This window comes from Trematomus bernacchii, unplaced genomic scaffold (assembly GCF_902827165.1).
Source record: "Trematomus bernacchii unplaced genomic scaffold, fTreBer1.1, whole genome shotgun sequence".
Taxonomy (NCBI): Eukaryota; Metazoa; Chordata; class Actinopteri; order Perciformes; family Nototheniidae; genus Trematomus; species Trematomus bernacchii.
Window position 1 is genome coordinate 4,731,888 of NW_022987828.1, and position 13,732 is coordinate 4,745,619.

General features: G+C 39.6%; 1 protein-coding gene across 2 annotated transcripts in view; it reads right to left on the reverse strand.

The window, feature by feature from the left end:
- LOC117499778 (neurexin-1a) overlaps nucleotides 1–13,732 on the reverse strand; it is a 228,207-nt gene that overhangs the window by 117,773 nt on the left and 96,702 nt on the right. For both annotated transcript variants that reach the window (XM_034152400.1, XM_034152401.1), the window contains 5 exons: nucleotides 11,669–11,695; nucleotides 6,128–6,250; nucleotides 5,228–5,609; nucleotides 3,221–3,411; nucleotides 2,347–2,520 (listed from right to left, as the gene is read on the reverse strand). In XM_034152400.1, coding sequence (XP_034008291.1) covers nucleotides 2,347–2,520; nucleotides 3,221–3,411; nucleotides 5,228–5,609; nucleotides 6,128–6,250; nucleotides 11,669–11,695 — 897 coding nt within the window. The remainder of the gene's footprint in view (nucleotides 1–2,346; nucleotides 2,521–3,220; nucleotides 3,412–5,227; nucleotides 5,610–6,127; nucleotides 6,251–11,668; nucleotides 11,696–13,732) is intronic.

A 13,732-nucleotide genomic window follows, 5' to 3' on the forward strand; every position in this document is an offset into this window, starting at 1 on the left:
CTTAATAGTTGAAGTGTTTGCTGTAGCCCACTCAAGGCTGAAAAACGCAAACAGTTCAATGCTGTACACAGTGTCCTTTTGGCAACAAGAAAAAACGGTTAAGTTCATGATAACAAATTATTCTGATGTATTTGAATACATCTCTATTTATGGTGCGTCTAACTAGATTTTCAACGTGTGATTTACCAGCTTTACCAAATCTTTAAATCCCTTTTAAAATCATACTTTTATAAACAGGCTGTGAATCACTCCCTATGCACTTGTACGTTGTGTAAAGTCTTGATGTGCATCTTTGTTTATGGAGTGTTGTACATCCGTTTTCCTTTTTTATTACGCCTTTGATTATTGCGTCGTTTGGTTATATCTTTTGTAAGGCACTTTGTAAAACATTGTACAAATATAGTTTATTATCATTATTAAAGTATAAAAAAACATTTCCATATAATAATGTGCCTAATGTGTCACATATGTAATAGGACATATTTGGGAGTCTTTGAAGCAACAGATGTGTAATTGCACTATTGTTATGTTATTTGTAAATATGGCTAGTGAATATAAGAGATCAGAATTGATCTATTTGTTGGGCTAATTGATGGCCACTGTCATTAGTGCTGCAGCATACTTTAAACTGTTAAATCTTTAAAGTCTAAAGTATGTAGCTTAATATACTTTTTACTTAAAACGTGGTTAGATTCCCAGAAATTATAACAGTAATATGGCATTGGGAAACATGGGGCTTAGCAATAACAATGATTCATTTCATGAAAAACGTGAAATTAAGTAGGAAAATCATGCAGGCAAAACATTGTTAGTAAGACTATAGTCATACAAAAGTATATTCTATATGTATAGTATGTAAACAAAAGAAAAACTAAATAATAAAGACAACATACAATATGTGAGTGTGACTCAAAACATGAGGCCTGGACTTTGATACAAGATGGTAACGACACTTGTATTGTTATGGGACAGAAGCCCATTTCATTTGGTGGGTGAATACGATTTCAGGGAGAGGAAAGTGTGGAGGGAGAGACTGTGAGGAGGAGGGGGAGAGAGGGGCAGCAGAGGTATTGCAGATGCAAAGGGGAGGAAGGACATCAGACTCCGTATCAAACAGAGAAAGCTATCTACCTTGCAAGTCAGCTTTCATCAATGCAACTTTTGTCAGCAAAATAATAGGAAAGGAAAAGGCAAAGTATACCAGCTGTTAGTCAAGCAGACATCAGAGACGGAGTAACAGCAACACAGACTGTTGGAGCAGGAGAGACAGAGCGAGGAATGAGGCCGATGTCTGTCCTCACAAAGAGCCAGAGGGGGAAATTGTATTGTATAATGCAGGCCGGATTAAGCCGTGCTGTAATAGCAGTTCTCAAAATGGCAACATACAAAAAGGCATGCAATTGTTAGGTCATTAATATGGGGAGTATATGTTTTGTCTATGATGCTTAGTAGATTTACAGTAATAGAAACTGCATATTTCCTCTCATGAATATTTTGAGATTTCTCTGCTGTAGTCATAAACTATCAGCAAACATATGCAACCTTCTGACTGGTTTAATGCAATTCAATAAATGCGTTATTATAGAAGCCATTTTCCATTGAGAGGGACCATTGATACTGTGTGGCACGAAACCATAACAGCACGTTTGACAGGGCGCAACATTTGATTACATTTGTAATGTGGGAACATGAAAAGATCAGAAGCCGCCTACTCAATAGAGAAAAAGAGTGGATGAATTGTGAAATTGAACTAAGTGAGTGAAGTTGAAAAATAAATCAAATATTGTCTCTGGATGTGGTGCACACATTAGACTGGACAAATGATATTCATGCATGCAACAGAGGCTTCATACATAATTCAAAAGGATTGCTTCTGGCAAACTCTCAGATCCAGCGAGCATGCATAGAGCAAAACAGAATGGGGATAAAATGGGAAATAACACTGGCAGTACAAATATGGCAGAGAGAATAATCAGATTATGGCTAAGTGAAACAGAAATGATAGCCTGTGGAAGAGTGTCAGAGCTTGATGCATTCTAACAGAATACTAACACACTTTATGGATGTTACACTATGTTCCACAGGTTGGCATTGTGGGTGTGCTTTGCAGTGTATGTGTGTCGGAAAAGTATGAGAATGAGAGCGCTTAGAAGCATTGAAGCACTGCATGATAGTTTTGAGATAACGAGGGGAAAGAGGATGATTAAATGGAGTATCTCTCCTTTTTTTAGGCACTGATCAATACAATTTGAACCTGATTTAAGCTAGAACATGTAGTAAACTCCACATACAAAAACGAAAGTTTGAAAGCACCAAATAGTTGCTTCACTCGGCCGAGAGACTCACCTTCACATCCTCTCTCTATCTGACCCACGCAGTCCAGAGCGTCTGACATCAGGTCCGGGAGCCGCCCGTTCAGATCCACCGACGCCAGACAGCCTTGGAAACCCTCCTTGGCGTGCACCAGTTTGGGCAGCTCCTTGTACATCTCCTTAGCCACCCCGCCAATATAAAGGTTACCTGTGCAGAAATAGGACAATACTGACCCCTAGTGGAAACAAAACATGGTACCAAGCTCTCTTTTTAATGTAAAAATAACCACTCTTTGTTGAATGGATTTCCCAACTAAAGACCTAAAGATAACATTTGTGTTTTTCTTAATTAAGGTAGTTTGAAAGTATAATCCATATGAAACAGTGCAAGAAGTTAATTACCACGTTGCTTAAAAATAATTATATATTTGTCAAATTTGATTTAATTGTGCAACAATGCAATATCAATTATATATTTGTGTTTACATTTGTCATCTGCTTTGAACTAGGTCAACAAATGTAATAATTACAACACTCTTCGAGGCAGCACACTAATTACGCCTTTATCCTTCCAGTGAGAAAAGTTGTTATCTTGTTCATTCTTTCAGATAACTTTTATAAAATGTTGGTCTGCTGAGCCCGAATGCTCTTTTGTATGAACTCGCTGCTCCACACGCACACCATTAGTGCTGGTGCTGAACAGATGGAGTTGAGATTTTAGCTGGAGGGTACCCGAGTGAGTGTTGGTAATGAGTGAGGGCCGAGCCTTTCCCTCCACCCCTGCAGGCTTTATCCTGCTGGTGCAACCTTTCAGTCCCAAATCTGCTCTTCTCAACTCTAGGCCACTGCTGCCCCAATTTAATGAAATCTACAATATAAATGTATTTAAATTCTCTATTCCTACACACCCTTCAGGTCCAGATTTTTGGCTCCTGAGGTTGTCTGCGTGGTGATCTTGGTATCAATCTTGACCATGTGGAGGTTGTTGGTGTCCCTGGAGATGATGACATTGTGCCAGTGGTTGTCGTTGAGGGGCTTGTTGGAGTTGCCTTTGATCAAGTGGGCTCCATTTCCCAGGTCAGACACATAGTGCAGGTAACTGGAAACAGATATTTAACAGCGTGAGTCGATGCAACCATGGACAGGAACGTGAGACATGATAGCTTATGGAAAAGGCCGTTTCCAGAATCCCAAAATATAAATAAATGTGTTGGAATCCAGTTTATTTTCAGAATGTTTACACACAGAACAGACAAAATGCATAAGAATATAACAAGACTAATACAATCTGAAAAAGTGAACTGAAAAGTGCATGAAGAAACTAAAACTGGAGCAAGAGAGAGTTTGTTGTTGCTGGTGCTGTGAGTTCAATGGTGCAGATATGAGAGTATCAGAAAGTGCAGCTGTCTGAGAAGCTTCTCAATAATTGGCAGGTTGGAGAATTAACAAAAGGTTGTGGGCTGTGCCGAACAAATAGGTCTTAAATACTTTGGTTTAGAGGCAAATGATGATGTGCGTGCCCATTTTAATTAGAATGTATGCCTTTAATGTTTAGCACATTGAATAATGCCTTAACTCCAGGCATTACTTAAAAGAGGGTCATTCTATAGCTGCATTTCAGCAATAAGAAATGTGCCCTTGTGAAGTCGATTCCCTTTTATGTTGGGTATTTGTTTTTGCCTTCATGATTTAAAAGAACAGTAATAGCCGTCAGCTCTTTAAGTAAATACTCTGGCATAGAGATGATAAGAAAATAATTGAAACTCCCATGGTGATGGCATAAATAGCTGTCAAGACTTATAGTCTGTTTGGAAACTGTCATAAAGTATGAAGAGCTTCATCATTAAAGTGACAGCAAATTCTTATGGAAAGTCTTACATAATGAAAACAACTTGCTACACTCAAATTAAACTCATTTGACAGTCTTAGTCATTGCTGATGTCGAAACCAGGTTCAGGTAAGTGTTCAAAGAGAAGAGCCGTGTAGTTACTGTGCAGCTACCTGATCTGAAACTAAAACAAGCAAGGCACCCACGCAAAAACAAAACTTAATTATGAATCCCCCTAGAAACATAAATCTGACAGCAGGTTGCCACAACCCCCATGACTCCTGTAATTACTCTACAATTAAATGCATAGAAAAAAGGAATACAATATCTTATGGTTGGTTAGTTGATAATGCCCTTGAAGATGAACCAAAAGTGAATGTGACTAATGTGGTTTTAATTCTTTTTTGAGATGTTTACATTTTAGGATTGTTTCTACTCTTTTCATTTATGTGCAATGCCTTGTCTTTAATGCTGCTGCAATGCAAACATTTCCCAAATTGGGATCAATAAAGTACATTTTGTCTTATCTTATCTGACTAGATCTACTTTAAAGGGGACCTATCATGCAAAATGCACTTTTGTACGTCTTTTCTACATGAATATGTGTCCCCGGTGTTCCAGGGAACTCACCAAGTGTCAGAAAACACAACCCTCTCTATTTTCCTCCATACCCAAATCTCTAAAAAAGGGGCTGCAACGGATCTGATAAAAACTGATCCAGATTTGAACACTGTCCTGACGTCAGGACGGTGGCGCTACGACTATTGGGCCAACTCCACCAATCAGGAGGAGACAGCCACGGCCATTGCCGTTCGAAAGCGCTGGAGACGCTGTAGTACATATGCCAGGCCTGTAGATGGTGCTGTTCTCACTGAATCTGCCCTTGCCAAAACAGAGCTAAAAAATGTCAAATTGAGCGAAATGAGGCATGGCTAAAATGCATGATCTGTTTGGTATTTTGAAAAAAAAAAAGTATAAACATGCCTTATATAGGTATGGTTCTATACTATATTATTCAAATATAGCATGATAGGTCCACTTTAAATACATGGGAGAACAGTCGGTTTGAGTTTTTGCCTCCACTCACCCTTTGACCAGCTCCACCACGATGAAGTCGTTTCCGTCGCCGCTGTTAAACAGGACGAGGCCGTCGGAGGAGGTGGTTTTGAACTGAAAGAAAAGGTGCATGGAGTAGTAGGCCTGCAGAGTGGTGAGGGTCACATAGCTGGTGCGCGACTTGAAGGTCACGGGGTCGGCGATGATGTTCTTGAAGCCAATCATGGCGTTGAGCTCACAGTAATCAATGTCACCGTTTTTACAGAGGTCTATGTAGGCCATGCCGTTAAAGGAGAGGCTCTGGAGGTGGCCAATGAAGTTGGACGGCACCATGGACATGAAGCGCTTCTCTGTCACAATGCCCGTCTCAATGTTGTGGAACTCCAGCTGGGTGTGGTCGCCTGCCATTTGACCTTTGATCAGCAGATGAAGGAAGGGAGGGAAGGAGGGTGTTATTGGGGATATTTGACAATAAAACTTTTGTGAAACGCTTTTTTGCAGACAAGTACGATACAGAACATTGTGTATGGCTAATAATAACATTTCTAATAAAGGCAAACAAGGCCCCTACAGACAGTGAATCTACATAATTCGGCTGTAAAAATGAGCCTGTTGAGAGTTATTATCAAACTGTGTAGCCTATTTTAGATGTTTATTTAACCTAATCATGTTAGAGGATATGGTATGAGAATCGTCTTATGAATTTCTTGTGAATAAACGGCAACAAAAATGCATATTTTGTCCAAAGTGGATAAGGGAGCATCAATAATGAAGAAAAACAAAAAAAAGGCACTCTACAAAGCACAGTATTTGTAGAGAATACATTACTAGAGCATATGTCTTACCTAGAATCTGAGAGCCAAACAAATGTTATGGGTTAATTTAGGTTTAAAGAATACATATTCTGTGAAAGGAGAAGAGGGAGAAGTACCTTCCACAGGCTGCAGATCATCTACGGTCAGTTTCAAACTCTTGCCCCTCCTGAACACACGCACTGTGTGCCACTCATTATCGTTCACATTCTGACCCGCAAAAATAGTCTCTGGGCCTTTGCCTGCGGGACAGTCCAAACAGTGGTTAACAGATATTCATGCACACAAATCATATACATTACAGACAGGCTGAGAGACAGAAAAGGGGGCGCCGAAAGAGAGGCAGAGAGTATAAGTTAAGTTGTTTGACAGAAGCAAAAAAACATTAAGGTAAACATAGTTAATGGTCCATAAAATACATCATTCTGACTTGCATTTGCTGTACTGGTCGCACCATTAGATAGGGCATCACATTTCTGAATTGTCCCTGAACAACATTGTCCTCAAACTAAGAGGAGGGAGGCCATAATAAGGATGTCATATTAGTATTAACAATATCCACACTAACTGTTTTCTGTAAATATATATTGGCTAATGAAACAGGGGATACTGAGTATTTTCATCATAGCTGGTCTCAGATTTCTTATGATATCTCTTCCTTCCTTTGATGCCACTAGGGGGCAGTATCTAACTACCGAAAGGCTACTACGGAGAAAGGCACTAAACAATTGAGCATCACTCTCCATCTTGTTTACCTACGACAGAGCAACCCAGTATTTGATTCCTCTCATGCCCAGCGCATGACATGAAATAGAGATAAGGAAATAAATACTTGCATAATGGGAGCAATGTCCTTGGTGGTGAAAGAACCCATTAAAAGCAAAACAGACAGGCCATTGTCCCTGGAAATCCGCTAATGCAGAAAACAGGAAATACAGAATGTGATTTTTATCAGAATCTTTGAAAATAAATGGGTGTTTTGGAATAAGCAGCTGGTAGGAGGTAGCCAATATCGTCAGTCACCAAAACTGCACAAAGTCTAAGGCACATGTTGAATCCATAAATCATCCCATTTAACTTAACATTTAACTATATAATATACATAATAATAATAATAATATAAACCTCTGAGTCCTTCATTGACTCCTGAAAACATACATGTTGCATTAAGTGTGTCACTGCTAGAGGGCAGTAATAGAGATGTCAAACAGGATCAAGGTGCCAAATCCTCAAGGAGAGTTAATCAGATTTAGAATCACAGATAAATGATCTCATCAGCAGCAACTAACAAAATCTCCGAAGATACACTCCTGCATTTAGAAACCCAACATTGGTCCAATTGGGGCAACACATTCTTTTTTCATGTAGCCTCCCTCCGTCTCAGAGCATCTTCGAATTGCAGTGTATCTCTGATGTTCCCCTGATGGGCACACATAACCAAACCGGCCAATAAGGACGGACCACTGTGACCGATTTAAAATCCCCAGGCTCTGCATACCGTGCCCACAGCAGGGAGTATTTCAGATGGGAGCCATCTTCATTACCCTGCACCCATGTATGGCTATTTATTTCCTCCTTTTCTGCAATCTTCAAAGACTCGATGCAATGTGTATGCAAATCTGACGGTGCCAAAGCACTGGGACACACTCAATCTCAGAGGCACAGTTCTGCTTTGTAAGCACTAAGCACTAACACCGGGGCAGGATTGAAACCAGACGACTGGCGAGGGATTAAGGGGGAGAGATATGAAATAATGGGATGGAGTTGGACTTGAAAGCATGCTTGATCTTTGCCTTCCATCATCCTGTCCTTGTTGCTCTCCAAGGAGGAAATTAAGGAAAAGGGGAAAGGAGGTCAATCGTATTAAGGAGCACATAGCTGCACAACATCCACCACTGTAGGGCCTGGGTTTACAGTCTGTGGTCCAAACAGCCAGCTGCTGGCCAGACATTAAGGTCCTTCAGACCACTGTCGGCCGCGTCCAGCCTTCTCTGCTGCCCTCACTGATGGTGATCTATCTGCAATGATGGATCTACAGTGATCCCTCCATGCTTCATTGACTTTGAGCCCAAGGGAACAGTGGAGAAGTGTGGCACAGGGCAGCATGAGAAGATGTGATTATCCAGTCAATCAGCTGTGGCTGGCTGGATGACAGGCCAGATACTGGTGTTGCCTGCCCAGACACTGTGACTCACCCAGGTGGGGGGGACGACTCACTGACCAAGCAGCAGGACACTACTGCTGGATTACCGTCAACACAGAGATCAGAGTCCAGCGCACATGGCAAGGAAAGCAGGCTACAATGTGAGGCAACCTGCTGAACTAATCAATGGTTTGCTAACTATAAAGCCATTGTTTAGGCAAGCAGAGATTAAATAGTGTAAAAACAATAAATGACGATCAATAATAATCCGCAGTTTGTGGGCATTTACATTTATGACTGCTCAATACGAAACATGTTGGAATGGTTTTTTGAACACGGCTCAATTTAACGCACTAGGATAACAGCATATTTGAGCAATAACGGCGTAACTGTGTCATGATAACTACCTGCTGTCTGACAGGAAAGTCAATCAGCATGCTGGAGCTTTGGGGGATGTCAGCGTTTATTCCCAGCTTTTAATTGAAGCAGCTGATGTTTGTTGCAAGGACCACTGAGCCAACATGTTAGCCTCTTTATCTAGCTAATTCAGTGCAACCATAAAGAACATCCACATAATTGCTCTTCAATTTTAAGCACCTCACTGTTCTTTCTCCTCACTTGGTACTCCTGTTTATCTACAATTGAGGCTGGTGGATTGTCTTATTTGAGGTAATATCATTTTTATTTTTGCGGAATTCTTTGCTTAAAACTTTTAAAGATTTGAACTTTTGTCCGTTTATTTTGTTACACATTTAATATTGTTTTTAATATTTTGTGGAGGAGGGTGTAGTGGGGTCCAATATTAATAACTGCATCTTATTTTGCTCATCCTGGTCATGTACTTATGGTCACTAACTAGCTTATTGATATATGTTTTATCTTTAGGTTGACTTATATTCACAATAATGTATCCCTGAATAACCTCAAATCAATATGTGCGCTCAACATAGTCACAGCATTTTAGGAATAGACTGAGAAATAGTAAATATGTTGAATAAAGATCTTGCAACAAATATTAGCAGTCATAAAAACAGTGGTCCTCAAACAAGCATTAGTGTGAGACGAAGACGTTGGAATTAATGGCAATTTAGTGTAATTATTTCAGCCGATCAGGCAGCAGGTACAGTATGTACATATCTATTTATGCATCCTCCCCTTGAATCAACCTTGCATCTATTATTTCTTACATATACACAGGCAAAATATTGTAAAAGAGTCTTTCACACTAAATAAGTCAAAAACGATACTTTGATGCGCCGAAAACATCAATTATGAGAGAAAAGATGCCTAGAGATGTTACCAAAGGTCATTGAGAGACTAATAACATGACGTTTCCCTTATGGATACACTTTACATTATGATTATACTGCAGTTCAAGCTAATGAATAATATAAGGGCCAGAATGTCACACGAAAAGAAGAAAAAAAGCCAAGCTGTCACGAGATATTTTTGGTTCATATTTTCAGTTTGTTGTCACTCAGTCCCGGTTAACAGTGTTTAAGTGGAAGTGGCAGTGTGCTCTTCAGACAGCTCTGGGCAGCCCCAGGGAGCCGGCTCTCTAATTGACAGTGATGTGTTCTTTGAGTCGGTGCTGAAATTCTTCATTCACCAAGTTGTCCGGAGCTGCAGCGCCTGACAAGACACATTAATTAACACCGAAAAAAAAGAGGACGAAAATAAGACGGAGAAAAATAATAACCTATATAAAAGGATTAAGTACTTCATAAGTGGAAATGCACTGGCTCAACAGTTCTTAGAACTTCAATTAAACATTTTCTTATGACACAATTAGGTCTGGATGTACTAAAGGAAAGCCTGCCGTTTTATGTTGTATTTCCTTCTTTAATTAACTTAAACATTCGCTTTCCCTATGGCATTATATTAAATGTTAATGGAATCAAAACATTTTATTTTGAATTCTGGGTTAGTTACGCGTCTAAACCATCTGCAGTATTGTACGTCTTTCTATCTATAAAAATAATCTTTTAATTCTGTTATTTTAACAATATGGCAGAATATCATTTAAGACTATTATTTGAATGTATAAAAAAGGGACAGAACTAATAAGTGAACATTCAAAAGATTGCTGGTACCTTCAACCAGTACCAGTTTACACTACTGCCACAACTATTTTGGTTAAACGATGCCAGTTACTACTGTAAATGGAATTGGATACTATGAGTACAAATAAACAAAGAACTGAAGATAGAAAAAAACAAAGTAGAAAATATTCGTACAACAACCACTGGAGTCCATGTATGCGCTGATAACGCCTCTGTACCATTCTCATAAACCAAGAATGACCTTTTAAAGCTTTGGATGGGGGAATTAGAGCTCAGAGCTTTTTGTTTGCATACACAAACAAGGGATGCAATCCAAGACGCATGAACAATGCTATTTAGCATTTAGAAAGGTGTTAAGAAGGGCTGGCTCACAGAAGCATGTCTAGAGGTCACATCATGTGATTCTGTGCGGAGGCGTTTGTTGTGCAAGTCTCCGCTTCTCATCAGGGAGTGACCTTCAGATACTGTAACACTCCACACACACAAACAGATCCAACACTTTCAGAGAGAACTGTGTGTCCTTATTTATACTATGTGACTTCTATTATAGAGCTTAAACTGTCTCATTTCAGCTTGTATTTATTGATACTGAGAGTATGTATGTCACTTCCGAATAATTAAACAGGAAGAGGGCTCATGTATTATGACTCCAGAGAAGTAATTATTAATTCATCACTGTTCCTGAATAAGGAATGTCAGGGTTTTTTACCTCCCAAAATATTGCAATGTAACCCCTTTTAGAAACACACACACACACACACAGAGATATCCTCCAAGAAAATCACAACAAGATCTATCCTCTCTCCCTCCCTCCTCATCCCTTTCTTTCTGCTCTGTGAGGCAGGTTAATGAGAATAATAAAATCACACTCTGTATTTCCTCTTTGCCTTGAATGGCCTCATCAATTTACAACCGGCGTGAAATACTGAAGAAGAAAAAAAAAGAAAAATAATTGCTAGGGGGAGACAAGGAAATCATGCATGTCTAAAATACCTGCAGTCCCAAAGCATGCGTTTTACATCAGCCTAAACTCAGGAGTGAAATGGATCGTTAATTATAAACAACTCAGTGTGTATGATCACACCTGACTGCCATATTTGGGTTTGTCATTATTTCAAGCCTCCCTCCATGTCTTCCCTACTGCTCATCATTGTCCTGGACAGCTGATGCACACAACACCACCCGACATTTATTATGCTCCGATAGCTCTCGGACTCAGTATGACAAAATGTAACGTATATGTCAATGCAAACTGCAAGTCAGACATGTTTCATCGCACATCGGAAATCGCATTTTCATAGCTTAATGATCGTTTAATGTCAGTATCAAATAAAAATGTCTTAACAGAGAAAATTGTAAACATGGATACGTAAAAGACTTCTAGAAAAATAAAACATGAATATCTTCAAACAGCAAGAGTTAGAGAAGAATAAGAAAGGTGAACAGTAACTTACTGGAGGTACAGTTAATCCTGATACAATCTAGACGGGGAAGAATAGATGAGAGATAAATTCATCTTTCAATGTTACAGCTGCAGACATGATTAAAGCATACAGTCCACCCCTCTGGGGACACACACACGGACACTCTCCGTCCTCTGATGCTCTCACCCGCAGCCCGAGCTGCAGCGAGCTGGTGAAAGCTCTGCAGTGGAGCGGTGCCAGAGGGGCACAGCATGGCTTACACTACATGTTCCAGCGATGTAGAACAGAGAGTGACGAGAACTGAGGTTATGTTCATGACATTGTTTGTATTGCTATGTTTTCTTCCAATAGCCAGACGCAAGGTTTAACATCTGGGAGATTTACGTAGAAAGGATAAGATCTTCTATACAGTATGAGAGCATCAGATTCTGGTGAGGGTCAGACAGGGCCAGGAGGAAGCTTTTCCCTTTTAGGCTACATTATTTTACCTTTTACTCCACTACACAAATAAGAACTTATATTACCTGGTACATTATACATTTTACTTCTGAACATATTTAAAGTAGGTCAAATCAACCAGAATTAAAATGCTGCTTACATGGTAATGTCATTTTTTTTAGCTGTTTGACTTTTGATACTTTGAATAATTAGCATGTTATACTTATGTACTCTTTTATTTACTAAGTTAAATTTGAAGAATTTATTTTTACTTATAACTTAGTAATTTACCAATATAGTATTGTTACTTTTATGCAAATAAATGATCTGATAATGTTTCCCAACAGAATATAAAGTAGGTAGAATTTCATCGCAACTATTTGAAATGCTACTCTGTCTAATTATTCAGTTACAATAACATATAATAAATAATTATTTAAATAGTGATATTTCTATCTACTTGAAGTAAAATAACATATTACTTCCACAAGTGAAAACTAGTACAGGTAACACTATTATTGATTTGTATTTGTTCAACTAACAAAAGTCTTGATCATACTTCAACAGCTGTAGTTGACATTAGAGTCAATACAATAACAAACTAATCTTTTAGCGTACAGCAATGCGATCTTGACTGCCACTTTTCTACCTCTCTGTTTCCTAAGGCTTAGCTCATGTTGTGCTCTGAGAAAGGTGACCCAGATTGAGCTCCCTCCTTCCCATTTGGCCCCGCCTGTCATGTGTTGTCAACCACAGCAGAAAAGTGGTCGCAAACAGCCAGAGACCAGCACTAGCCTACCCGAACAGGGAATGCTCTGCTTTTGTTTAAGGAGGGACGGAGAAGACAGGCTTCAGCGGCTGATGGCTGGGGACAAACTCTACTCTTAAAAGTGTCAAATATAATTCAAAGGTAAACAAAACATGGTGGCCTGTTGTTTTCATTAGAGGGCATTCCTTTGAATTCTCAGTTATTTGACTTGTCAGCCCTGTCAGTGTGTGGCGCTGTTGTCTTCCAGGGCGGGACACATGCTTCCTTGTGTTTGACAGCAGACACAGACTACTGTCTACTTTGTATGCACAGCTAAACAGCACCGCTTAGGAAGCCCATTTCTGTTTAGCCAGTGGAAAGGAGAAATAGATGGCTATCATTTGTGCGGCATTGCTCCGTTTGAGAGATATCAAACTTTCACAGGCATCATTGGATTCTTTCCTGAGCAAATAAGGACATATAAACACACTCGCACTGACTCTTATATTTTGTCCTCAATTTTCTTTTTGCAACGGGCAAGTGTGCTCATTTAAGAGACAGTTGCTGATTTATGTGAATTAGGTTCAAAAGGTAAACGCATGATTTCAGGGCATTGATTGGCCACAACTCATAAATATTGGCTTACTGATATCAGGTAACAACTTATATTACACATTTTTAGAATGATTAGATCTCAAAGAATGATGACTGGATGTGTTTGAAATGAAACAAGGAAGGAATAGAGCAGTGTTTGAACTGTCAGGGCATTTTCCTATAGAGCAATACACATGTACGGATGCTGATTTGGGGTCAGCTGATGGATTGGGCAGCGAGCATTCCCTGCTGGGCAACGACATCTGTGTGCTCAACTGGCAGTGAGCGGAGAGCCGCAGACTTTTGGCATTGAA